The sequence below is a fragment of the Microchirus variegatus genome, assembly GCF_963457635.1.
Source record: "Microchirus variegatus genome assembly, chromosome: 10".
Classification (NCBI taxonomy): domain Eukaryota; kingdom Metazoa; phylum Chordata; class Actinopteri; order Pleuronectiformes; family Soleidae; genus Microchirus; species Microchirus variegatus.
The window spans coordinates 506,923-534,059 of NC_139811.1; the positions used below are offsets into that span (position 1 = coordinate 506,923).

Here is a 27,137-nt window from a genome sequence, read left to right on the forward strand (position 1 = left end):
ACCACAAACATAGCTTTCAAAATAAAAAGCAGACAAGTATTTTGTTAAAAAGTGAAAAACTAATAAAAACCAAAAGTGTCACGAGTGATTAGAAAAGATTTTATTGAGCGACAAAACTAAATTGACTACAGTCAGGTCTGCGTCATGTGACGAGACCCTTCACACACACACACACACACACACACACAGGTGAAAGGCACAGTGTGACTCACCTCAGACCAGCAGTCTTTTCATTGACTTCAACAACAACACATGAATATAAAAAGAGGAACACAGCGTCGCCCCCTGCTGGTGGGCAGACCTCAGACTCCACAGGCACTTATGAGAAGCCTCACATGAACACGGACTCGCCTCCGTGGGGGGAAAGCGGGTGAATCGTCCGTTTAATGAACAGAACCTTTGAACTTGGTTTGTTTGCGTGATTATTTTAGACAAAAATCAACAGAACAATTTAAAATAAAAATCAACCTAAAACTTGTTGAAGTATGAGGGAAAACATGGCTTAGACTTGGCAGAGGAACAAGAACTGGAGCTGGTTTTTAAATCAGACTTCAGAGACTCAGATTCTCGTTGTTGTCATGGAAACCGGAGGCTGAGGGCGTGGTTTACCGCTCTGAGGGCGTGGTTTACCGTTATGAGGGCGTGGTTTACCGTTCTGAGGGCGTGGTTTATACCGTTCTCCGCGCTATTGCTCGTCCCGATCGCTGCCCACGTTAAAGGGATAGTTCAGGGTTTGTATGTGATGCTGTCACACAGTCAGCGCCCCCTGCTGCTGAGACACAGAAGACAACCTGAGACACAAGGAATATCTGTATAAAACTATTATTTATGAAGTTTACTTAAGTTAGAAGTTGGTCCATAAAATATTCACTGATGAATCAAAGGTTAAAACTGGCTGATGATTAATTTAGTCATCAGTGAATTGATGAATCAGCTGAGTCACTTTAAGTCTACGTCACATGATCATGTCTTTATCTTCACTGTGAGACTGACATTTGTAAACCACTCACTCTCCCACACCAAAGTCCACAGAGAAAAACACAGGAGCTGCTGCTGCTCCGCTGCCTCGTGTGGTCACTTTGTGTCATGCGGTCAATCAAACACTGAAGACTTTGACCTCGGTGACGGAGGCAGCCGTGGATCAACAATCACAGCGAGATAAAGACGTGAACATGTGACGAAGACATCGTAGACGTGAAGTGACGTAGATTATATTGTGAGTCTGTGGTGAAGTCCTTGTGTCTGTGCTGCGTCTGTTACCACAGTCTCTCACTCACTCACACTTTAAAATAGAAGTTGAACTTTCCCTTTGAAAGGCAGAGGCCGACACCAACTAAATATTCCAAGACCCTCATTCACGGTAAAAGGTCACGTCAGAAAGCAGCTTAGTTAGCTTTAAAGCCCAGGAAAGTTCTCCAGCGTCCCTCACAGTCACATTTCTCTCTGATTACAGAAGCAGCAGAGACATCTGATCGCTGTCCACCAGGAGCATCATCATCATCATCATCATCATCATCATCATCCTCTTCCTCCTGCCTCTACAGACGGCCGTCGCTCACAGATTCAGACATTTACACAAAAATTAAGCAGCCGGCTCTGTTTGGGTGAAGGAATCACCAAAGTGGAGGTTTGTGTCACCGCGACGAGCTCCTCTCTTTGCTGATGCAGTCGTCCTGGCTGCTGGTGTCTCCGTTGGCCGCCGTCACACAGGTGCGTCTCTTCTTCCTGCGGTGAGACATGGCGTCGCCCTCAGAGCCCGATTCAGCCTGAGGAACACGGAGCACAGAGCAGGTGTCACAGTGTGTTCTGTTACAGCAACGGCAACGCGTGACAGAAACGTGACGGAGACACGTGACGGCGACGCGCAACGGCGACGGAAACGTGTGACAGAAACACGAGACAAACACGTGACCGCAATACGTGACAGAAACGTGACAGAAACGTGAGGGAGACGTGACGGCGACACGTGTTGCACCATTTACTGTGTATTTATAGCGCATTTACTGTGTATTCACAGCAAATTTATTGTGTATTTACAGTACATTTACTGTGTATTTACAGCGTATCTTTACCATGCATTTACCACATATTTACTGTGTATTTACAGTGTTTTGTTTACTCGCAGCCTCCCAAAGCGACGAGACCCATCCCGTTGTGTATGAAGCTCAACATACGGCTTAAAGAAAACGTATGAATTATGCGTCACCTACGTCAGAGTCTGACGAGCTTGAGGAGGACGATGATGAAGAGTCACTGGAACTGTCAGAGGCGATGCCCGTCGACTCCTGCAGGTCCACCTTATCAGCCAGAGCCGCCATGTCAGGCCTCTCCTGCTTCAGGATCCTGACAAAGAGACAAAGAGCAGCAGTGACCACAATGACAGCTTCTTAAATGTGAATATTTTCACGTTTCTGTCATTTTTCAGCTTCTTACATGTGAATATTTTCACGTTTCTGTCATTTTTCAGCTTCTTAAATGTGAATATTTTCACGTTTATGTCATTTTTTCAGCTTCTTAAATGTGAATATTTTCACGTTTCTCAGCTTCTTAAATGTGAATATTTTCACGTTTCTGTCGTTTTTCAGCTTCTTAAATGTGAATATTTTCACGTTTCTGTCGTTTTTCAGCTTCTTAAATGTGAATATTTTCATGTTTCTGTCATTTTTTCAGCTTCTTAAATGTGAATATTTTCACGTTTCTGTCATTTTTCAGCTTCTTAAATGTGAATATTTTCACGTTTCTGTCATTTTTCAGCTTCTTAAATGTGAATATTTTCACGTTTCTGTCATTTTTCAGCTTCTTAAATGTGAATATTTTCACGTTTCTGTCATTTTTCAGCTTCTTAAATGTGAATATTTTCACGTTTCTGTCATTTTTCAGCTTCTTAAATGTGAATATTTTCACGTTTCTGTCATTTTTCAGCTTCTTAATGTGAATATTTTCGTGTTTCTGTCATTTTTCAGCTTCTTAATGTGAATATTTTCGTGTTTCTGTCATTTTTCAGCTTCTTAAAGCGGAACTAGACCGGAAGTTCCTATTATCGCTGTTTTTTTTGGTGTGTATCTGCGTCATTACCTTGTTTATGAAGCCTGACGGATCGAAACAAACAGTTCAGCCATTGCTGAGAACGTTGTGTTTTATTGTAATCTCAGGCTCAACGAGATCACTGAAAATCCCGTAAACGTTACGTAAGCAGCGGTTCTCCTGAACAACCGATCCTCCTGCTCCGGGCACTAGTCCGGGCACATCCGGTTGCGTACATTGAACCGCAGAAGAAGAATAACGTCCGTTGTGGAGGTGTTTCACGAGCAACAGTGTCTTCTGACTCTGGGTCTGACTCCGGTTTAAAGTCATAAAGGGACTGAGGCGGGGAGTCGTGACGAAGCTATTTTTAAACACTGTTAAAACAATGTTTTGATAATGAGTAGCAGTGTATCCACCGCTCCAGAGGGGGGAGCTGCGCTTCTGAGAGCTGACGTGATAGATTACGTAACTTCCAGATACCTGGCCAATCACAACACAGGTGGGAAGGCTCTACGCTGGCTGGCCAATCACAACACACTCTGTCTTCTCGGGCAAGATTTATGGCTAAAAATAGCGCAACTGACAAGCGCTTCGAAAAGGACAGATTTCAATCGGCTCGTTTACATCAACTAGGAGGATTTGACCATAAAAACAACTTCATATATGTAAGTAGACCTCCATAACTCACATATATGTGCAACAGGACCACTCTATGTGACCTTTAAATGTAAATATTTTCACGTTTCTGTCATTTTTCAGCTTCTTAAATGTGAATATTTTCACGTTCATGTCATTTTTTCAGCTTCTTAAATGTGAAGACTTTCATGTTTTATTTCGTAGACTGAAAGCGACAGGATTGTGGACAGAAAGACTTACCGATACCACTTCCTGGAGAGCTTGGGTCGTCCTCGGACAGTTTTGTGCCAGACGATGGGGAAGTTTGTGGAGCTGGCAAAGTTCTGTGTGATGGCGATGGTCACGTCCAGGTTCAGGACGACGTGCCACCATCCTCCTGCAGACACACAGCTAGTTAGGATTAACATCAGGAGGAGACACTTTTCATGAGATCGTCCACGTAAACGTCATCAACTCCAACAATGGTCAGAAATAACTACATAAGTAACTGTTGAAATAAAGAATATTAAGAAGTGCGTTACACGACAAAGAAAACTTTCCATCAGTAAAACATCATCATTTCCAAACACTGCTCAATATTTTCTGAGGTTTTATGCAGTGATGGATGAATGGAGGACATAATGGACGGGTGCTGCTGTTCTTCACTGACCAGGCACAAAGACGGTCTCTCCAGGTTTCTGCAGGATCTCCAGGGGCGTGAACTCTGGGGGCCAGGTGGGCTGCTGTGTTCGGGGGTAGACCACGTTGAACCACGTGATGGCCTCGTCCTGCTGGTTTCCCCCGTCCTCTCGGCTGACTTTGATCAGCTCTCTGGGTGTGTTGGTGGGGAACAGGCACCACCTCTTGTGACCCTGGACCAGGGCGTTCCAGGCACTGGTGCCCAGCGGGTCGATGTGGATGCCGGTGCCAGAGCGAGCCGGGCCCATCACAAACCACCTGACGAGCAGTTGGAGGAGGTTAATGTCGTAGCTGTGCGAGAACAACGAGATAAATCCTGCTACAGGAACTGGATCAGAAGAGAGAAAAGCTCATCGCTGCGTTAAACCTCAGTCACGTTTCCTCATATATTGTAGAATTGATGCGCCCTTACCCTTCAGTCTGTTTGTATACGTGAAAAATCCATTTCAAACAAACGCTGCTTTACTATCACACAGTTCTTTTCCATCAGTGACAGCAGAGGCTCCAAGTGAGCTGAGCCCATTCTAAAAGGTCACTGATCGGTCAGAGAGTAAAGCCCTGAAATTTCAAACAAAAATCAACGGGGTGTACTTTGCAGGTGCGGCTCTTTTATTTTGAGAAGACCCGCAGCCGCGGCTGGAGTTCAACAGAGTCTGCCGGCTCTGACCGCGTTTTGCATTACGTTCATCTGCGCAATACCATAGCTGTCACACTTCTGATGTCTTTGACATGGATGAGACAGAAGGACTGACTGTAGCCTCACATGAAATGCTCAAAATTCACGTCTAATTAATGACAACGCTAATCTGTCTGTCGCTCATGAGCCACGGAGCGACAAAAACTCACTGGGCTGGACTAAACCAAAATAGTGGAAAAAAAGGGGGGGGGGGTTCTCTGAAGACAGACTGTTACCTGTGAAGCACAGGTGCTGTAAAACACCTCTATTAGCATGTGGTACTTTCCTCCTAATGAAATTCACCATAAAAAAAAAAAAAAAAAAATTTAAATTTAGTCGACCAATCACAATTTTGGTTGAGCCAGAGCGTGTCGACCAATTAGTCGACCAGTCGACTTTGACTTTACAGCCCTAACCTGAGTCGGGCTGACACAAACGATTATTGCTGCGATTATTTGACTAATCGGATTAGGGTGGGGGAAAAAAATAGATTCACATAGGAATCGCGATTCTAATCATCCACGATTCTCAATCGATTCATAAACTTAAAATCGATTATTTCTATTTTGAAAAACCCCACAAAACACTAGTCTGTGTTATTCATGTACGGTTTATTTTTGTAATTTCTGGGAGAAAAAGGCAGCTAGTCTAAGCTTCTATTTATGCAAGTTATTTTTTTGTACAGTAAGTTTTTATTTGTTTTGAATGAATAAATGTGTGTGATCACATTATCACATTATCTTAGACAAACTCTATAGTTTTGATGCCATCATTTGCCTCAACACACTATGGATTGTATCAGTTTTTGAATCATGACTCGTATGAATCGAATGGTGAGCCACGCAAAGATCCACATCCCTAAATCAGATCATGGGTAAATTACAGCGTATCGCTCCAGCGTGCAGCTGCAAAATAAAATGAAGGCACAACTCTGGCTTTAAATGCTGTAAATCATTGGTTCTCAAAGTGCGGCCCGGGGGCCAATGGCGGCCCACAGAAACATTTCTGGCGGCCCCGCAATGAATTACAGTTGATAGTTTTAATCCAGGAGCGACTAAGCTTGTTAAATGTTTATTGGACATTACTGGATACAGACCAATAAGTGCAAACAAAAATACTGGGTATTGACCTGGTTTCTATATGGTGAATTTTAGTGTATTATTGGGTTATAAGCTGGTAATAAGCAGGTAGCTACAGCCCTCAATTACTAGCTATTTACCCAGTAAATATATGGTAACAGAAATGTGTTACTTGGTATTAACCTGTAATTAGAAGGTAAGAACAATGGCCAAAATAATACTGGGTAATTACCCAGTAAATTATAAAGCGTTATTTTATTAACCTCTTCTTCACGGTTGCCCCCGGGATCGGGGGCAGCGTCAGACGCAGCAACAAAAGCGTCATAAAACCATATCTAACTTTAACAAACACAGACATGCTGCATACCCACAGAAAGGTCAGAAACTACGCTAAAAGCTCATATAAATCATTCTTATGTTCACGTAACATAGTTAAAACACCGATTGATCAAACAGCAGGAGCGGAAAAAAACCGTCACAGCGCACACATTGAAAAGCGGCACCGGAGCGTCAGCGTGATTATGTAAAGAAAAAAAACACGTGTCGGCTGGACAGCGGAGAATCTACCGATTCCAGCGGTACCATTTTTATCACTCTACGACCAAGATTCACGGATCCAGCCCCAAAATAAGAGCAAAACAACAACTGACTTTCAAGCCGCTTCTAATGAAGAACTACACTTCCCAGCATGCTTTGGGAACAAATCCCGGTCTGATTGATCATTACAGAGCGACATTAGATCGTTCTGATTAGAGAAGGGCGAACGTCCGCACAAATGCGTTACATGCATTTATGTCCTTTTGACTCGCTAATGAAGTGATCGACGTGCATTTGGAGACCGGGGTCTGATTCTACCGGTTTAGACGTTTAAAACGAGCTGTCAATCACCCTAATTGACCAAGGTAACCCAGAGCTATGGCGCTGCATAACTGAAGGTGCTGCAGAGTCACAGAGTTGTTATCACGCACCGCACAGGAAGCATCCATTTAAGGCGAGTTACTATACTTTTTAGACCAATGTTGACATATAAATACAATTAAATTGTTTTTTAATAATTTGGTACCTAAGAAATCTAAAATGGCACAGATGGTGCCAAGCTGTGCCAAAAGTGAGAACGCCCAGACATCTCTTTACTAAAACCGCTGTTATTTCACTCTGCTTTATTTCAGCAGCATCAGACTTTGCACAGCTCATGTCCACATGTTGTTACATGACCTCCATGTATTTTTAAGCTCCTACTGCATATTTTAAAGGTGATATTTGCTTTAAAATGCGATCTCTTTTTAGGCGAGAGAAACAAATCCTTCACTTATGCTGTGTTCCATGTACATTTACTCTGACACAGTGGCATCTACAATGAAACTTACACCTCTGGTGGAATCTCACAAGTATTATCTTTATTTTGATACCAAGATAATCCACATAGAGCTTGTTACTGCATAGGTTTACTCTATTTAGTTTGGGCATGTCATTTTCGAGCAGGGACTCCAAAAAGAGGGTCAGTGAAGAAGAGGTTAATGCTTAAATTACATTATATTAACGCTTATATTACTTAACGCTAAACTGTAGAACTGCAATCTGGTCATTAAAATGATTACAAATGGGATTTCTTTCTGTTTTTTCTCCTTTGGCGGCCCTCAGTCCAATTTTGGGTTCCTAAATTGGCCTCAGGTATCAAAACTTTGAGAACCCCTGCTGTAAATGTTTGGTTGTTTTGTAAAAATGGAACCAAAGCAGTTTGAGATATAAAACAATGCTTCAAAATACAAAGGATTACGTTGTGATTCGTCTACTAACCGTGGCAGCCCTAAACCTGAGTAAACCAATCAAATAGTAAGACCAGGAAGAGTCAGTCGGGTCACTTCCATCATCACTGAACCTTTCAAGAGCAGATCTAACCTGTATGGAGGTCTGCGTTTCTCGCCTGCAAACTGGAAGAGGTCGTCCCTGAAGTAGAGCGGGACCTGGTAATCCTCCAGCAACTTCCTCCGTTTGGGATGTTCACCGTAGCTGCTGTCGAAGATGTAGAGCGGGCTGTCGTCCCTGGTGCTCTCCAGGTACTCCACGTAGTACTTCATCTTCATCTTCACCGAGTAGCCGTTGTTGTCCTCGCCGCACTTGAACTTCTGGTTGCGGTATTTGCGTTTGAGGCGCTCCAGAGTCCACTTTTCCCGGGCCGGCCAACTCTCCTGGCAGCTCAGCAGGACGACGGGCTTGTACGGCCGCTCAAAGCGATGGATGAAGTCTTCAGGACTGAGACGGAGGACGTCCACGCGCTCAACGCTGTCCTGTAACAAACAACAAACATCAGGACAAAAGTCAAGTTGGTGATTTATCGTCGCCGTCCTTCCTCGTGCAATACGATCTCTATATTGAAATGAATTAATAAAGAGGCTCTGGCTGAAGAAGAGGGAGTTTACAGCAGGTGGAGAAAAGTATGTGAAGAGATGCTTCATGACCTTTGACCTTTCTCTATGTTGTGAATAAACAGAGAAATCCTGCACTTTTTTCTTTTCACATTTTGTTTTTGTTTCCTTGAGCAAAGACACTGCAGTGTGTGAGTGGATGAAAACTGTATCTCTATAAATACAGACCATAATACCTTAGAGTATTATTAGAGGAAGTATATAATATATATAACAATATAAATAACAAAGTGAAGTACATATACGTATTTGTACTTTGTTATATTACAACACTGAGTCACCAGTCCCCTTTAAACAAAAACTTAAGGACGTGCATGTGTGGGTAGGAGAAATACGATTACGCCAATATTTACGATGGAGTGGCATACGTATTTGACGTAAGTGTTTGTCCACTGTCCTCGGTGTCTACGTGACGAGCTGCACTCCCGCACAAGTAGCAGCGGTTAGCTTAGCTTCGGGTGCTACACTGACAACAGTACCTTGACGGTACGGTGGGACACGTCGAAGGACTCGCAGTAGCCGTGTTTGATCCAGTCTAACGAGTCCTTGAGTTCGGGTCTGGCGCTCCGCTTCGCCTCTTTGATCCTCTTCTTACTCTTGTGGTTCATTCCTCCTCTTCCTGTGGTGTTTTACTCTTTTATAACGCTGCTAAGCTAGCTGTGGGACTGAGCACACGTACTCATTCACTGGCATGTGCAGGTGCCCGGCTAGGCTAGGCTAGGCTAGGCTAGCTGCTGCTGCTAGTGCTGCTCTTCGATAACTCAAGACACACAGGTCTGTGACGTCACTGACGTGTGTATAACTCGGTTGTCTGTCGCGTCACAAATGAGAACCGTGCGGACTTCCGCCTGGTTTATAAACTCTTACATTCACGGCTGTAAACACACTGTTAACAACAACTGCTAGCTGCTAGCCGCCCAGCGAGCCACACACAATGCTGCCGTAACTAACTGACGTTAGCTCCCGCCCCAGTGGCAGGACTGAACGCTCATTGGCTACAGCGTCGACGGAAAGCGAACACGGTGATTGGTTCAAACGTGGAACGAGGCTTCGCGCCAGGCACGCGGGTGAACGTGACTGGTCGTCGAGCGCGTCCGTCTTCTGCGCGAAGAAAGACCGGAAGTGTAGCAGCGAAAAGGTGAATATTATCTTCTGTAAGTCGTTCTCTGTGTTCACTTTGTAAGTCAGACATGTATAAAGTACGTTATAGTGATATTTTAGTACAAGTAAGTTGAGGTCACTGTTTATAATAGTACTCAAGTAAATGTCTTAAAGTATATGATATTTACTGTACTGAGTGTCAAAAGTCATTTTCTGATATAAAATGTACTTTTAGAAGTAAAAGTATTAAACAAGTGAGGGTTAGCTATACATTCATGCTACAACTGGAGCACGCGTTAATGTGACGGTTTACGGGTTAGAGGCTAAAGTTACGGGTTAGAGGCTAACATTACGGGTCAGAGGCTAACGTTACGGGTTAGAGGCTAACGTTACGGGTTAGAGGCTAACGTTACGGGTTAGAGGCTAAAGTTACGGGTTAGAGGCTAAAGTTACGGGTTAGAGGCTAACATTACGGGTCAGAGGCTAAAGTTACGGGTTAGAGGCTAAAGTTACGGGTTAGAGACTAAAGTTACTGGTTAGAGGCTAAAGTTACGGGTTAGAGACTAAAGTTACTGGTTAGAGGCTAAAGTTACTGGTTAGAGGCTAAAGTTACGGGTTAGAGGATAACGTTACGGGTTAGAGGCTAAAGTTACGGGTTAGAGACTAAAGTTACGGGTTAGAGACTAAAGTTACTGGTTAGAGGCTAAAGTTACTGGTTAGAGGCTAAAGTTACGGGTTAGAGGATAACGTTACGGGTTAGAGGCTAAAGTTACGGGTTAGAGACTAAAGTTACTGGTTAGAGGCTAAAGTTACTGGTTAGAGGCTAAAGTTACGGGTTAGAGGATAACGTTACGGGTTAGAGGCTAAAGTTACTGGTTAGAGGCTAAAGTTACGGGTTAGAGGCTAAAGTTACGGGTTAGAGGCTAAAGTTACGGGTTAGAGACTAAAGTTACTGGTTAGAGGCTAAAGTTACGGGTTAGAGGATAACGTTACGGGTTAGAGGCTAAAGTTACGAGTTAGAGGATAACGTTACGGGTTAGAGGCTAAAGTTACGAGTTAGAGGCTAACGTTACGGGTTAGAGGCTAACATTACGGGTTAGAGGCTAACGTTACAGGTCGCGGGACATGGACCCGCTCAGCTAATGTGATATTTTACTGTTGAATTGTAGAAACACAGAAAAATCTCTGAAGGTTTTTCCAGATGTGGAAGAAGACGATGGAGAGAAAAAAACCAAGCATCGCTTTCAAAGAGTTCACGTTTGAAGACGTGAAGAAAACTCCAGTGGAGTCGGTGTCTGTGTCCATCCCACAGGTGACTTTACTATTAAACTACCTAACCTAATTACTATTAGGTTCTGGATCCTCAGTACAGCATGTATTTGTGGTCTTTCTCCAGGTTCTGGATCCTCAGTACAGCATGTATGTGTGGCCGTGTGCAGCGGTGCTGGCTCGGTATCTGTGGACACGGAGAGAGACGCTCACACACAAGAGCATCCTGGAGGTGAGTGCTCACACATTCATTCATTCATTCATACATTCATTCATTCAGGTGTTTCTGTGTCCCCGCCTCCACAGCTGGGTGTGTCACATGTTTCTGTGTCCCCGCCTCCACAGCTGGATGTGTCACCTGTTTCTGTGTCCCCCCTCCACAGCTGGGTGTGTCACATGTTTCTGTGTCCCCCCTCCACAGCTGGATGTGTCACCTGTTTCTGTGTCCCCCCTCCACATCTGGGTGTGTCACATGTTTCTGTGTCCCCGCCTCCACAGCTGGATGTGTCACATGTTTCTGTGCCCCCGCCTCCACAGCTGGGTGTGTCACATGTTTCTGTGTCCCCCCTCCACAGCTGGGTGCAGGTGTGAGTCTCCCAGGTGTGCTAGCTGCTCTCTGCGGCGCTCAGGTGATCCTGTCGGACGATGCTAGGACTCCTGTGTGTGTGGAGAACTGCAGACGTAGCTGTGAAGCTAACGGCCTCAGTCATGTGACTGTGACGCCTCTCACCTGGGGCCAGATCTCACCGGACCTGGTTCTGCTTCCAAAGATCGACATCATCCTGGGCTCAGATGTGTTCTATGAACCTCGAGGTGAATCATGGAAATCTAACAGACTTTAGTTTTAAAGCATTTATAACAACCACAGGTCAGATTAACAGGCTTTACTGAGATTAACATCTAGGGTCAAGTGTTGAGATTAGAGATACAACTGTTATGCTCCAATAATAATTTAAATAGACATAAATGGAGCCTCAAAGTAGAACATTTGTAGATACTTTATTAACGTGATAACAATCAGGTTCAGCCTCTTCCTGACGCCGAGTGTTTGAAACATCTTTCAGATTTTGAAGATGTGCTTGTGACGGTTGCTTTTCTCTTGAGGAAAAACCCCAGCGCTCAGTTGTGGACCACGTACCAGGAGAGAAGGTAAAGCTGCAGCTGTTTCTGTGGCCATGATGAACCAGTCAGAAGGTCAAAGTTCATACATCCGTCCACGGTTGTGTCTTTAATGTTGGTTTTGTCAAGGCAGCGGAAAGTGTTTCCTTGAATCTCATCTTCACCTCCTGACACAAGCTCATCAAAGTTCTTCCTCCTCCTCCTCAGTGCTGACTGGTCCATCGAGGAGCTGCTCCACAGGTGGAATCTGAAGTGTGTGGAGGTCCAGCTGGAGGACAGTGATGATGATGATGATGATGATGATGAATGGTCTCCTGAGGACAGACACAGTGTCCACATGATGATGATCACAGTGAAGACACAGGACGTTGGACTGTGACTGAAGACAACACAGCTCCTGCTCGTCTTCATCGTGGTGAGTTAGAGTTACAGCGAGAAGGTTCTGTGTTCCTCTAGATTTTTGGATTAATCCAGAATGAAAGTGAGAGCAGATCTCAGTGCTGTGCTCTATGAAGCTGCTCCGGACTGGACTGAAGGAGGAAATGATGATGATGATCTTTATGAAGGAGAAGATCTTCATCCCCAGTCCTGCTCTGTAACACAGCTTCAGCAGATCTGGAACAGAAGACAGTGAAGACTCATCAAACACTGATGATTTTAAACATCAGCTCAAACTGACCTCGTAAAACCAGGGGAGACTCACCTGGGCCAGGAGGAGGTGTTGAAGGCCTCAAAACCAGCAGAAATAGACCTTCTGTCCTCTGACTGCTTGGTCCCCTTCAGAATCAAATTCTATAAATGTGTATATATATATATATATATTTATACCTCAAGTACAAATTAAAATGTATGTTCTCTACATATCTCTAGATGTCGTTATTAATTTCCTGTTGTTCAGCATCACAAGATTATTTGTGTGCTTTTATTGGCGAGGAGAGGTTTGATGATCCAGGATTAAACATTATTCATAACCAATAAACAGAGGTCATCTTCTGACTCTAATGATAATATTATAATAATTATATAATAATAATCTTCTTCTAACTCAGTCATCAACACCACAGAGAAATGATCCAAAAGTGGAGAGACATTAAAATACGAGTTTATTTTAAAAGACACATAAAGAAAGAAGATGTTCTTATCACGTCCATGTCGTAAAACCACAACGTTAATAGAGCGGATGTAAATTATAGGTTTTTCACTCTGTATATATGTATAATAATAATATAATATAAAATAATATACACTGTGTGATATTTTCATCCACACTCCATACCACATGGGGGCGGTAATGTATCACTATAAAATCCTAAAAAAAAAAAAAGAACAAAACGATCCTTTCCGGTCTAGTGATGGGAAGTCCGGCTCTTTTCAAAGACTCGGTTCTTTTGTCTCGGCTCTTTCGGCTCTTCACTGAATCATCCGAGCCTCGACCTGACGACTAGGGATGTGAATCTTTGGGTGGCTCACGATTCGATTAGGTTCCGATTCTTAGGCTCACGATTCGATTCAAAATAGATTCTTGACTCAAAAACTGATACAAAGAATAGTGTGTTGAGGCAAATGATGGCATCAAAACAATAGAGTTTGTATAAGATAAAGTGATAATGTGATCACACAAAGGCAAACTTAAGACAAAAGTTAACATTTATTCATTCAAAACAAATAAAAACTTACTTACTGTACAAAAAAATAACTTGCATAAATAAAAGTTTAGACTAGCTGCTTTTTTCTCCCAGAAGTTACAAAAATAAACTGTACACAAATAACACAAAGTGGTGTTTTGTGTGGTTTTTCAAAATAGAAACTTAAAAATAAATGTAAAAAAAAATTTAAAAATCGATTTTTGAAGTTTATGAATCGATTCAGAATCGCGATTCCTATGTGAATCGACACCTCGACTCCCCCCGCGCGACCGACCTTTCAGCTGTGAAGCAGACGTGACCGAGGGTGCTGCAGCTCGTTCTCTTCTTCTGTGGTAGGAATTCCCTGCGTCCAGACTTGTACCGCCACCCACTGGTGAAGTGGGACACTACAGGTTCAGAGAGCGGAGCGGCAGACGAGTCGGCTCTTCTCGTCCACGACAAAAGATTCGGCTCGTTCGCGAACGGCCCGTGAGAATTCCGGTCATCTCGGTGAGCCCCGCCCCGCCGCCCCGTGCCATCTTGTGTTTAGCAAGAACAAAAAACGGTGTGAGGAGGAAGCGCATCTTCAGGGCGCGGCGCAAACCGACGACCGCTTTATGTCTCTGAGGCAAAGTGCGTGTTTTATAAAACGCGGCGGTGACTGTGAGCGACACGACGGGACGTGTTTGACCGCAGGGAAATGGCAGCCACACCCCGCTCAGCAGCTAACGTTAGCGTCGGGCTGTCGAAGCTAAGCTAGCCAGTTAGCCGATGCTCGTAGCGCCGAGGAGGCGAATCCAAAGTTCGGGTTCTGTCCACGGGCATTTTTGGACGCGGCTCGTTGATTCCATCGTCAGGACGGGCTTCGGCGGGAATGGCGCGACAGTCGTGCTGATTTCGTGGGCAGCGGAGAGCCGTGCTATGAAGCTGCGGGGACGCTAGTTCTGCTGCTAACGGTTGTTTTTCGGCTCATAGCGGAGCCACAATAAAGCCGCGGTAAGTGACGCTGCTTTGAGCTTAGCCACAGAAGCTAGCTCACCGAGTTAGCCACAGGAGAGGCTTTCTGTCTGGTGTTTATTTAAAAGCCGCTCCAGCGACAAGTACACAGTACATACAGTACTCACGGTACACATAGTACACACAGTACTCACAGTACACACAGTACACCGGCAAATTTAAAACAGAACCGACATTGTAATAAAACACTGAATCCAGAGCAGAATGTTAAACTGTTTTAATCCTGTGCTGCACGTAGCTCACTTTAATTAACAAAAACAACATAAAAATGACAGTAACATGAAAATATTCACATTTAAGAAGCTGATAAATGACAGAAACGTGAAAATATTCACATTTAAGAAGCTGAAAAATGACAGAAACGTGAAAATATTCACATTTAAGAAGCTGAAAAATGACAGAAACACGAAAATATTCACATTTAAGAAGCTGAAAAATTACAGAAACACGAAAATATTCACATTTAAGAAGTTGAAAAATGACAGAAACGTGAAAATATTCACATTAAGAAGCTGAAAAATGACAGAAACGTGAAAATATTCACATTTAAGAAGCTGAAAAATGACAGAAACACGAAAATATTCACATTTAAGAAGCTGAAAAATTACAGAAACACGAAAATATTCACATTTAAGAAGTTGAAAAATGACAGAAACGTGAAAATATTCACATTAAGAAGCTGAAAAATGACAGAAATGTGAAAATATTCACATTTAAGATGCTGAAAAATGACAGAAACGTTAAAAAATATTCACATTTAAGAAGCTGAAAAATTATAGAAACGTGAAAATATTCACATTTAAGAAGCTGAAAAATGACAGAAACATGAAAATATTCACATTTAAGAAGCTGAAAAATGACAGAAACGTGAAAATCACATTTAAGAAGCTGAAAAATGACAGAAACTTGAAAATATTCACATTTAAGAAGCTGAAAAATGACAGAAACGTGAAAATATTCGCATTTAAGAAGCTGTTTTTGAAATGAGCAGAATTTAAGGAAAAATCAAATGGATTTCATACGAATGGACTTTAACCACACTTTATATCTGAGTCTTAAACTTAAACAGTTCCTCTGTGATGAGGTTCAGCCTCATTAGGACCAGGTTTTGGTCTCCATGGTCAGTGACTACTGGCTCATCAAAAGCTTTAAAACAAAGACACAGACGTTTGTTTTGTCCTCCTCACAGCAGTTGACCTCTGACCTCCCCTGTGTGCAGGCCCTGGCCATGCCCTCGAGTGCACGGGCGGGTAACCTGAAAGACCCGGACGTGGCCGACCTCTTCTGCAAAGATGATCCAGAGAAGCTGTTCGCCGACCTCCGTGAGATCGGACACGGCAGCTTCGGTGCCGTGTACTTTGTGAGTACGACGTTTACGACCACGAGCGTCGCGGGTCTACGCGTTATTTCAAACCACTGAACCAAGTCAGCAGTTGTCATGGTTACTATTAGTCGGCAGCAGATTAGTGGGAGGGGCTAAGGTGTACGTCCTAATATTGATGAAGCGATGACTGCGTCTGCAGGACGTTCTACTGCTTTCTCTGTTTTTGATATTAATTTTGCTGTTTTTATTGTGTGTGTGTGTGTGTGTCGTCCCACAGGCCCGAGACGTACGTAACAATGAGGTGGTGGCCATCAAGAAAATGTCGTACAGCGGGAAGCAGACGAATGAGGTGACGCAACGAGACTTTCCATCGTCATCCACACACCACTGTCCCAGTCGAGCTGGAACATAATAATCTTCATGACACTGTGTGTGTTTGTGTGTGTGTGTGTGTGTGTGCAGAAATGGCAGGACATCATCAAAGAGGTGAAGTTCCTGCAGAAACTCCGTCACCCAAACACCATCGAGTATCAGGGATGTTACCTGAAAGAACACACAGCCTGGGTGAGTACGACCACAAACCCTGCAGTACGCATGCCAGGCCTGTGGGTGGCGCTGTAACGTGAAGAAGAACACGTTACAATCACAGAAACCAGAGGGAAATAAAATAAAATCTATCCTCAAACGTTCAGTCAGTGTAATCGGACTAAGGTCATAGTCTGACTAAGACAATCAGACAACTTACAGAGTCTGAGTTCACAAAATGGAGCTTGTATGTGTGACTCCGCCTCTGGAGGCGGCGCTGTATCTCTGTATTATTATTATTATTATTATTATTCTCACCGTGTTGTCTCTTCTCCTTCAGCTGGTGATGGAGTACTGCCTCGGCTCGGCCTCCGACCTCCTCGAAGGTCAGTTTACAACTGTCTGTGTGTGTGTGTGTGAGTGTGTGTGAGCATAATAAATATGAATGGATGAGATTTGAGTTATATTTATGCTGTTTGTTTTTGTTTCTTCTTCTCTTCAGTTCACAAAAAGCCGCTGCAGGAAGTTGAAATTGCTGCTATTACCCATGGTGCACTGCAGGGATTAGCCTATCTCCACTCGCACAATATGATTCACAGGTCATTTCTCTTTTTTTATTCCAGACCACATTTTCTAGTTTCTGTGATTTTTCAGCTACTTAAATGTCAACGCGAAATATGGTTTCTGTCCTGATCTATAGGTTGTTGTGATGATGATGATGACGATGATGATGATGATGTTTTCTTTGGCAGGGATGTGAAAGCAGGAAACATCCTGCTGACGGAGCCTGGTCAGGTCAAACTGGGAGACTTTGGCTCCGCCTCCATCGTCGCTCCGGCTAACTCGTTTGTGGGCACCCCCTACTGGTGAGTGTTGACCCGTAACCTGCTGCTGTCTGTGCTCTTAGGTCGGCTTTACTACAGCATTACTGTGGTGTCTTGTTGTCAGGATGGCTCCTGAGGTGATCCTGGCCATGGACGAGGGTCAGTACGACGGGAAGGTGGACGTCTGGTCTCTGGGCATCACCTCCATCGAGCTGGGTATGAAGTTTACATTTACGTTTTATTATTTCGTCGACGCCTGTTTGGCTTTGTTTGAACTTTGTCTGTTTGGAAATGAAATGTTTAAATTGACGTGAATGTCTGAATGTCCTCTTGTGTCCTCAGCTGAGAGGAAGCCACCGCTCTTCAACATGAACGCTATGAGTGCCTTATATCACATCGCTCAGAACGAAAGCCCCGTCCTTCAGTCCAACCACTGGTGAGGAACAGCTCTTTGTCTGCTTTGACAGGTTGATATTCAGTGTGTAACTGATCGAGTTTATGAGCGTCTGAAGCTGATCACCACACATTTGAAGGACGTGATTCTAAAACTGTCTAACAAACAAACACTGTTCTGTCCCTAAAAGAATAAATAAACGGCGCAAACATGACTCAGGTTTTGTTTATAATGTTCTGGTTTGAATGAAAGGAGGAAGAAGAAGAAACACAAGACAATAATCATGTGACTTACACAATATAATGGTCAAAAATAAATAATAAACTTATGTAAATGAGACGTCTCTACATCAATATCCGACCTCTTTAGTTTATATCTGCCCTCATGATGTGGCACACGTGTACGTCCTCTGTTTGTCTGCAGGTCTGATTCCTTCCGTAACTTTGTGGACTCGTGTCTGCAGAAGATTCCTCAGGACCGGCCCACGTCAGACGTTCTGCTCAACGTAAGCACCAGCGTCTCAGAGAGGACAAATCTGAACGTAAAATGCATCGAGTTCATCCCTCACTTTTTCCTTTGTCTCTCGTCTCCAGCATCGGTTCCTGTGTCGCGAGCGTCCTCTGACGGTAATCATGGATCTGATCGCGAGAACCAAGGACGCGGTGAGGGAGCTGGACAACCTTCAGTATCGCAAGATGAAGAAGATCCTGTTTCAGGAGACGCAGCAGAACGGCCCTGTGTCTGAGGGAGGGGAGGAGGAGGAGGTGAGGAAGGAGGACCAGCATGAATATCTGTTTGTTGATGTTTAGCTTCAATGTCTCCCTCCTTTGTTTACGGCGCCACCTACTGTTTTAAGCCCTGAGTTACTTGATGTACGTAGACTACGCAGGACAAACGTGGAGACCTCATCACTGTCCTCTGTCGTTGACGTGAGATTCTGTGCAGAACAATGAGCGAGTAAAGTTCAGACGGAGAGAAAATGTGATGTCTGAGACGTCTGTCCCACCAAAGACAAATGTCCAAGTCTGACCAAGAGGAAAGTGGACGTCATGGACGAAGACGAGCTCTTACAAGTTGTCCTCCCGTCTGAAGCTGAGTCAGCACAGTCAGTCCTTGAGTTTGAGAGAATTGTTCCTGGAAAAGTCCTTGAAAAGTGCTTGAATTCAACCATGTTAGGACCCTGTAGTGTGGTCTGTGTGTGAAGTCTAAGGCCTCGTTCACACGAAGGGAAAAGACAGATATTTCCACGCGGTTTGGCCTCTCATTTACACCAAAACACATTTTATCACAGAAAACCATTTTTTCTAGTGGAGATTTGTGAAAACGCCGCTAATGTGTTATGATGCTGTGAGAAACAGGGTTTAAGGTTCTCAAGCGTCAGATTATGCACCAGAAGATGACGTCATGTGAGCGGTGAAGTCACTCATGTTGTTCGCTGTTGATGATTCTGAGGATTCTGATTCCTTGGCGTTATCCTGGCGAGTCAAACTTTTTTGAAAACGATGTTGTTTTTGATGATGATGTATAAGTGTGTGTGTGTGTGTGTCACACAGGAGGTGGAGCAGTACCTGCTGAGAACAGGCACAGTCAACAGCATGGAGAGCTCCCAGTCCGTGCCCAGCATGTCCATCTCAGCCAGTTCTCAGAGCAGCTCCGTCAACAGTTTGGCCGACGCCTCTGACGACAGCAGCAGTGAGATGGCCATGATGCAGGAGGGAGAACACACCGTCACCTCCAACAGCTCCATCATCCACCGGCCCACGGTAAAACGACAACCACCACCGCTGCAGTCACAGCTCCACCTCTTCACTGGATGTCTGAATGTCTCATTACCCTCCTCTTCCTCCTCCTCCTCCTCCTCCTCCTCAGGGTCAGGACAACATCTACGATGACCCGTACCAGCCTGAGATGGACCAGCCTCAGGTTCCCTCAGCTGGACGCCGTCGAGCCTACTATCGCAACAGAGACCACTTCGCCACCATTAGAACTGCGTCCTTGGTAAGTTTTCTGTGCAAAGACTCGCCAGCGACCCCTGGAGCTTACACGGTAGTACTGCTGCAGCTATTGTATATATATATATATATATACACACACACACACACATGCAGCATAAATATGTTTTGCAGCAGGTTTAATGGTTTCATCTGGAGACTAACACCAAATAATAATCTATGATTACCGGTAATCTCTGCATTGACCTTTGTCCACGTCGTCCAGGTGACTCGTCAGATCCAGGAGCACGAGCAGGGCTCGGCGCTACGAGAGCAGATGTCCGGATACAAGCGAATGAGGCGGCAGCACCAGAAGCAGCTGATGGGCCTGGAGAACAAACTGAAGGCCGAGATGGACGAGCACCAGCTGAAGCTGGACAAGGAGCTGGAGAACCAGAGGAACAACTTCTCCACCGAGGCCGACAAGTTGTCCAAGAGACACCAGGCCATCCTGGAGAAAGAGGTGACGGACGGCGTGAACGTGTCCCACGATGATGTTTCTTCATGGCCGTCAGGCCGACTGATTGTTGTGAGTAGGGCTTTGACCGTGTGTCCTTGTGTCCTCCAGATGAAAGCAGCCCTGGCTGAGGAGAAGAAGTTCCAGCAGCACATCCAGGGCCAACAGAAGAAGGAGCTGACCACTTTACTGGAGTCACAGAAACGTCAGTATCGTCAACGCAAGGACCAGCTGAAAGAGGTACGAGATCGTCTCAGACCTTTAGCTCTTGTTTTTTAGTTTGAATGATTTCATTGTTTTTATGGGAGATCTTCATATTTAAGAAGCTGAAACGAACGGAAATCTTGTTTTAATCAACTTGATAACTAAACAGGAGCTGAGCGAGAACCAGTCGACTCCGAAGCGTGAGAAGCAGGAGTGGTTGATGCGTCAGAAGGAGTGTCTGCAGCAGATGCAGGCGGAGGAGGAGGCCGGGCTGCTCAGGAGGCAGAGGCAGTATTATGAGCTGCAGTGTCGTCAGTACAAGAGGAAAATGCTGCTCGCTCGACACAACCTGGAGCAGGACCTGCTCAGAGAGGTACAGCAGAGGGCGCTCACACCACACCCACAATACAGAGTCTGTCATCCACACACCACTGTCTCTGTGTCACATTCAGCCTGTAACAGGTGGGAGAATGGATGCAGAGAAATACTCTATTAGAATATAATATAATTATAAGAGTAAGTAACTTTTTCAACTGATGTTACAAAGAAACATGATCAAACTTGGCTAGAAAATACAAAAATACTGATCAAACCTGGAAATGAGGACGTTCTCAAATGTCTTGTTTTTGTCCACAAACCAAAAATCATCGGATTTAATGATTTCTTTGTTTTTATGGAGCAAAGAAAGTAGAAAATATTCACATTTAAAGAGCTGAAAAATGATGAAAACGCTCAAATTGCTCTCTCTATCACCCACGTATTGAGCAGGACCTGAACAAGAAGCAGACCCAGAAGGACCTGGAGTGTGCCATGCTGCTGCGACACCACGAGTCCACACAGGAGCTGGAGTTCAGGCAGCTGAGTTCAGTTCAGCGTACTCGGGCCGAGCTGATCCGCACACAGCACCAGACAGAACTGACCAACCAGATGGAGTACAACAAACGCCGAGAACAGGAGCTCCGACAAAAACACGCCACAGAAGTGAGGCAGCAGCCCAAGAGCCTGAAGGTAGGACGTGACCTCCACTGAAAAAACTAGAACTTCCTCTGACTCTTTGCTCTCACTTCAGAAGGTCAAAGGTGTTCCCTGTGTTTCAGTCCAAAGAGCTGCAGATCAAGAGACAGTTCCAGGAGACGTGTAAGATCCAGACCCGTCAGTACAAAGCCCTGAGGAACCACCTGCTGGAGACCACGCCCAAGTCCGACCACAAAGCCGTCCTCAAACGCCTCAAAGAGGAGCAAACTCGTAAGCTGGCCATCCTGGCCGAGCAGTACGACCACTCCATCAATGACATGCTGTCCACACAGGCTGTGAGTAAGGCAAGGACACCAGCGCGCATCCTTTTACACCTGCTCACTGCGGCAGCTCTGTCCAACATCATGTAACGTTATTAACTGATGCATGTTAAATCATACTATAACTATAAATATCTATCACTAAAACTAACTCACTGAAAATGTGACGAACTAAAACTGACTTAAACTATAATGAACTAAAACTAAACTGACTAAAACAAATTAAAGTGTAACTAACTAAAACTAAGGGCCAATTCCAATTCATATCTTAACCCTCAAGCTCAACCCTTAATCTTAATTGACCTCAAAACCAAGTGTTGAAGGTTATTTTGTCACTTAGAAATGGGACACCCCTTAAATGCAGATACGTCTTCAGACTGTAGGGGGCAGAATAACACCAAAGCTGCGTCCAGTCTGTCAACTCCAAAAAAGAAGAAGAAGAAGAAGAACACATTTACGTCAGGATTATTTATTATTTATTTGTTATTAGGTTGTCAGTTAGTTATAAGATGATACTCATACAAATATTCAGCTGACAGTTACCACACACCACGACTTATTGAAAAGTAAACCACACCGGCCGACTATTGACAAAAGATGGTAAAATAAAAATAAATGTTACACAACAATGACGTCAGTAATCCATAATATGGACCTAAACTAAGATCATTTTTATATCTCTATTAACAAAGAAAATACTTCATTTGTATCGTACTCGTTTCGCTGCTTTTGACGCCATCTTTCTTATGTGAAAACATGCAATGCATTCTGGGTAGCCCTTGCTCCCACGGGTGGTGTCGGAAAATCTCAATATTGAGGGCGATACAGACCATAAACTTGACCCTCAACTTAATTTTTCTGAGAATCAGGACAGAACTTGGACTAGAGGGAGAACATTTTTGAGATTGAGGGTTAAGCAAGGAATTGGAATTCAGCCTAACGCTAACTGACTAAAAGGAAGTGATGTTCTAACCCTAAAGAACTGTAATAACCTTGGTGGACTAAACCCTTGGTGAGAACATGTCGTCCACACACACACACACACACCTGAGGATTCAGATCTGGTTTTAGTTAGAACGTCTTCTGTCTCTCAGGCTTCTTTCTCACCTACAGCATTTGGTGCTTTCACCAAACCTGTTTGATCCCGTTGTTCGGTTCGTTTGCTCAGATGTGAATGTAATCTCGGTCCTTTGGTGACACCGAATCAACCAGACCTGCCTGAAGGGGTGGTCTCTGGTCTAGGACCGCTTTGGTACGGTTCCTCTGGTGTGAAAGCAACCTAACCAAATGGGACGAAACGGTCTAGTTTAATACATCATGGGTATGAAAGGACTGTCATGAGCGCTGCCTTGCGAGCCAGCGATCAGCTCCGATGACCGCGGTGCTGACGTTTCCACGGTGACGCGCCCGGTGGAAATGTGGGGTTAGTCCGGTTCAAGTGCCGATGGTTTTCAGGTCTGTTTTGGTTGGTTTAGAACTCTGTATATGTGAACGCAAACTATCCACGTCTGTTTGATACATAGTAACATTTTTCTGACCGGTCCAGACCAAAGCAATCGAACTAAAGGTGTGAAAGCGTCAGCAGGTGGCGCTGTACTAACAGTGAGTCTGTCCTCTGTTGGTCTCCACAGCTGCGTCTGGATGAGACTCAGGAAGCAGAGTATCAGGTTCTTCGTATGCAGCTGCAGCAGGAACTGGAACTGCTCAACGCTTACCAGAGTAAAATCAAGATCCACACGGACACTCAGCACGAGAGGGAGGTCAAGGACCTGGAGCAGAGGGTGTCCATACGAAGAGCTCTGCTGGAACAACGGGTAAGACGACTGAGACACACTGTGAGACACTGAGAGACACTGAGAGACACTGAGAGACAACTGTAAGACACTGAAAGACAACTGTAAGACACTGAAAGACAACTTAGAGACACACTGAGAGACACTAAGACACAACTGTAAGACACTAGAGCAGAGGGTGTCCATACAAAGAGCTCTGCTGGAACAACGGGTAAGACAGAGACAGCAGAGAGACAACTGAGAGACAGAGACACTGAGAGACATGTTTGTAAACCACTCACTCTCACACAAAGTTCAAAAGTCTTATTTTGTCTCTTCAGTGTCTGAAAGCCTTCATTCAGATGGAGCTCAGTGACACAAAGTGACCACATGAGGGCAGCAGAGGATGATGATGAGAGAATGTTAACATTTAATAAGCTGAAAAATCACAGAAACCAGTTTGAACTAGAAAAGCACTCGGAGAGCGCAGACCTCCTCCAAGGCAGCTCGGCCCCACACACACACACACACACACAAAACAGCTATAATATTAGTGACGGAGTCTACAGATCACGTCCAAACGTTAATCACTTTTTCCTGATTTCATTGAAGACATTTCCTGAAAATCTCGTCCAAATCCGCCTTTTTTTTAAACGACTGACCGGGAAAAGACGTGCGTGACGTCGTGTTTGCGTGACTCTCCCAATCGTTAAATGAGTCTTTAAAGTAACGCTTAAGTTTAAAAACAGAGACACACATACACAGTACATTTGTAAGCGCTGCTCTTTTCCTTTAATAAACCGACCGCTCCAGTTCCACTGTAGGCTAACGGTGTTAAAAGGAGCTAACGGCGCTAACTGGTAAACGGTGCCTGGACTCCGGTGTCGCGGCACGTAAACATGATGTCACGCGTGTCTTTTTCCGGTCAGTCGTCATGGAAACGTGTCATGTGTTAACGCGCGTTAACCTATTGCACAGGACTAACATTTACCTGGTGGAGGTCAGTTAAAAACACTCGGTGTATTTGTTTGTTGATCTTTGACAGAAAGCGTCTCCCTCTGCTTCTCCCTCTCAGATCGAGGAGGAGATGCTGTCGCTGCAGAACGAGCGTTCAGAGAGGATCAGGACTCTTCTGGAGCGTCAGGCTCACGAGATCGAGGCCTTTGACTCGGAGAGCATGAGACTGGGCTTCAGTAACATGGCTCTGTCGGGGATTCCTGCTGAAGCCTTTAACCAGGGTTACCCTGCACCTTCATCCTCAGGACCAGGAGCCTGGCCGTCACGACCGGTGCCTCGCTCAGGCAGCAACTGGAGCCACAGCGTCCAGAACTCTGTGTCCACGCCGTCCTGGAGGAGTCACAACCACAGCAGCGGAGGAGGAGGAGGAGGAGGAGGAGGTGCTGGAGGAGGAGGAGGAGGAGGCTATAGCCGAGCAGAGTCCATCAGCTCGTCACACGGCTTCGGCCGAGACGGTGACCTGAACAAGAGCGGCAGGAGCCAGAGCTCCTCCCACCACCACCACCATCACCACCTCTACCAGCAGCAGCAGCAGCAGCAGCAGCAGCAGCAGCAGCAGCACCTCCTCCCCCAGCACCTCCCTCAGCACCTCCCTCAGCACCTCCCCCAGCACTACCAGCACCACCAGAGCACGCCACAGCTCTACCGAGACAGCCACGAGCGTGACACAAGGGATCGAGACCGGGCCAGGGAGTGGGTGGGAGGAGGAGGAGGAGGAGGAGCAGGAGGAGCAGCAGGAGGAGGAGGAGGCCACAGCAGCCACAGCAGCCACGGCCACTACTCCCATCACCCACAGGGCCACCACCACCACCACCACCACCTCCTCTCCTCCCACGCCTCCTCCCAGTCCCTGGCTCTCCTTCCACCTCCTCCTCTGCCTCCCCCAATCTCCCTCTCCTCCTCCTCCCCGGCCTCGTCCGCCTCGTCGTCCTCGTCCTCGCAGGGCGGTTACGGAGGAGGCGGCGGCGGCGGCGGCCTGAGTGTGCGCGGCGCCGGGTTGATGGCGTTGAGGAACAGCCCGCAACCTCTGAGGAGGACGGCGTCGGGGGGCGGAGCCGGCGGCAGCGAGGGCGGGCTGAGCCGCAGCACGTCGGTCACCTCCCACATCTCTAACGGCTCACACCTGTCGTACTCGTGAGACGCCGTGTGTTCTCTTGTCCAGGGGGGCGTGGTCCCGCCTCTGTGGACACGCCTCCTCTGTGGACACGCCTCCAAAAAAAACCCAACGAGAAGAAAAACGTCTTTTCTTGTTTTGTTTTTATGAAACAAAACCCGAGTGTTTAACTTCACGGAGCTGAGGCTCAGATTCAATGTGAACAAACCACCTAGATCCAGAGGCTGGACCTGGACCAGGACCAGGATCTGGACCAGGATCTGGATCTGGACCAGGATCATTGTGGAGCTTCCACTGTGGTGCTTTAAACAAACCACTGTAACTATGTAAATAAGCCACTTTCTAGTCTCTTAGTGTTGAGAATGGTCAGCAGGGGGCGCCGCAGACGTCCTGTTTTAGTAGTGATCCGTGTTTTCAGACCACAGTAGAATAAAACACTGCCCTTTGATCTCCTTAAAGGAACAGTCCCTGCGTTTGTTATTCTGCATAAATTAACATAAATAATGAGAAGATTACCTTTTCTCTATTTCAGCGATGACTTTGACGTCGATGAATGTTTTTTTTTTTTGCTCCATAAAAACAAATAAGTCGTTACAATTTAGTTTGTGGAAATATTTTATTGAACCAACGTTTAAACGATTCATCAAGAAAACGATGATTTAAAAGCAGCTTTTATACATTTTGGGAATGTTCCTTTAAAGAGACTGTATGTGTGTGTGTGTGTGTGTGTTTATAGAACTGTACAGTTGGTGTGCAGTGTGCGTGTACTTCCACCAGTGTACAGATGGAGGCGCTAACTCTGAGCAACAGCCATGACTGTCTCGTGAGTCGAATCGGTTTTATTAGAAGCTATAACTTTTATTATTATTGTTCTTATTATTCTACTGCAGTCGCAATATTTATGTTTTAATGCACATTTTTAAGATTTATTTGCCAGTTCTGACCACTAGGTGGAGAATGAGCGCAATGTTACTGTGACGGAGATTTAAAAAAAAACAAAAAAAAACACAATGCTTTGTAAAGAGATAGATTATAGATGATTCTCTTCTTCTATGAGATATGAACACTTGACCTCACTGTGAGCGCCCCCTGCTGCCACACGAGGCAGCAGAGGACTCTGGTGTGGGAGAGTGAGTGTGTGTGTGTGTCTCCACAGCAGGGGGCGCTCTCAGCAGTATCAGTGTCAAACAGGTGTCAGTTCCTTCTCCAGCCACTCCTGAACTCTCCCTTTCCCAGCATTCCTGTCATGGTCTCAGGAGTCTACGCTTGTGGGCGGGGCTGAGGGAGGGAATGTGGGCGGGGCTGTGGGCTCCTTCCTTCCTTCCTTGTTTGTTTGTTTGTTTGTTTTGAGCCAGTATTAAAACAGAAAGCGTCCAGAGTCGACGTGAAAACTCAAAGTTTACTTCACCGTGTTTTGGTGCCATAATGTTCTTTGTTTTTTTTTACTTTGTGAAAATCTTTGTTACGTTTCAACAAAAAGAGAAAATCACGTTAAAGTTCAGTAAATCCACAAATGTTTTTTCAAATGTTTCATCTTCAAACTGTTAACGTTTTTGATTTTGTTTTTCCC

The 27,137-nt window shown here is 45.1% G+C and overlaps 3 protein-coding genes across 3 annotated transcripts; 2 read left to right on the top strand and 1 right to left on the bottom strand.

Annotated features, from left to right (window-relative positions):
* Window positions 1-1,064: 1,064 nt before the first annotated feature.
* On the bottom strand, window positions 1,065-9,532 carry jmjd6 (jumonji domain containing 6, arginine demethylase and lysine hydroxylase). The gene is made up of 6 exons (XM_083896949.1): window positions 8,999-9,532; window positions 7,993-8,381; window positions 4,310-4,596; window positions 3,901-4,036; window positions 2,211-2,343; window positions 1,065-1,766 (listed from the first exon to the last, which is right to left on the bottom strand). Exons 1-6 carry the CDS (start codon window positions 9,125-9,127, stop codon window positions 1,635-1,637), a joined length of 1,206 nt encoding a protein of 401 aa, XP_083753075.1. The 5' UTR covers window positions 9,128-9,532; the 3' UTR covers window positions 1,065-1,634.
* A 125-nt stretch (window positions 9,533-9,657) lies between these two features.
* Window positions 9,658-12,387, top strand: mettl23 (methyltransferase 23, arginine; the record flags this gene model as incomplete). The annotated part of the gene is made up of 6 exons (XM_083896451.1): window positions 9,658-9,673; window positions 10,790-10,932; window positions 11,017-11,121; window positions 11,465-11,702; window positions 11,954-12,038; window positions 12,216-12,387. Exons 2-6 carry the CDS (start codon window positions 10,822-10,824, stop codon window positions 12,385-12,387), a joined length of 711 nt encoding a protein of 236 aa, XP_083752577.1. The 5' UTR covers window positions 9,658-9,673; window positions 10,790-10,821.
* A 2,117-nt stretch (window positions 12,388-14,504) lies between these two features.
* Window positions 14,505-25,591, top strand: taok2a (TAO kinase 2a; the record flags this gene model as incomplete). Its single annotated transcript, XM_083896928.1, has 20 exons — window positions 14,505-14,629; window positions 15,870-16,010; window positions 16,252-16,323; window positions 16,437-16,538; window positions 16,840-16,885; window positions 17,002-17,098; window positions 17,252-17,365; window positions 17,448-17,539; window positions 17,666-17,759; window positions 18,141-18,222; window positions 18,311-18,481; window positions 19,271-19,480; window positions 19,587-19,715; window positions 19,935-20,171; window positions 20,277-20,405; window positions 20,539-20,742; window positions 21,138-21,377; window positions 21,467-21,688; window positions 23,296-23,478; window positions 24,512-25,591. The coding sequence occupies exons 2-20, from the start codon at window positions 15,879-15,881 to the stop codon at window positions 25,589-25,591; spliced, it is 3,636 nt and encodes a 1,211-aa protein (XP_083753054.1). The 5' UTR covers window positions 14,505-14,629; window positions 15,870-15,878.
* Between the last annotated feature and the right edge of the window lie 1,546 nt (window positions 25,592-27,137).

Coding starts and splice junctions, on each gene's coding strand:
- jmjd6 (XM_083896949.1), bottom strand. CDS start 9,127: ATGAACCACAAGAGTAAGAAGAGGATCAAAGAGGCGAAGCGGAGCGCC. Junction 4,037..4,309: donor AGAGACCGTCTTTGTGCCTG/GTCAGTGAAGAA, acceptor GTGTGTCTGCAG/GAGGATGGTGGCACGTCGTC. Junction 1,767..2,210: donor CAAGCTCGTCAGACTCTGAC/GTAGGTGACGCA, acceptor CGTGTTCCTCAG/GCTGAATCGGGCTCTGAGGG.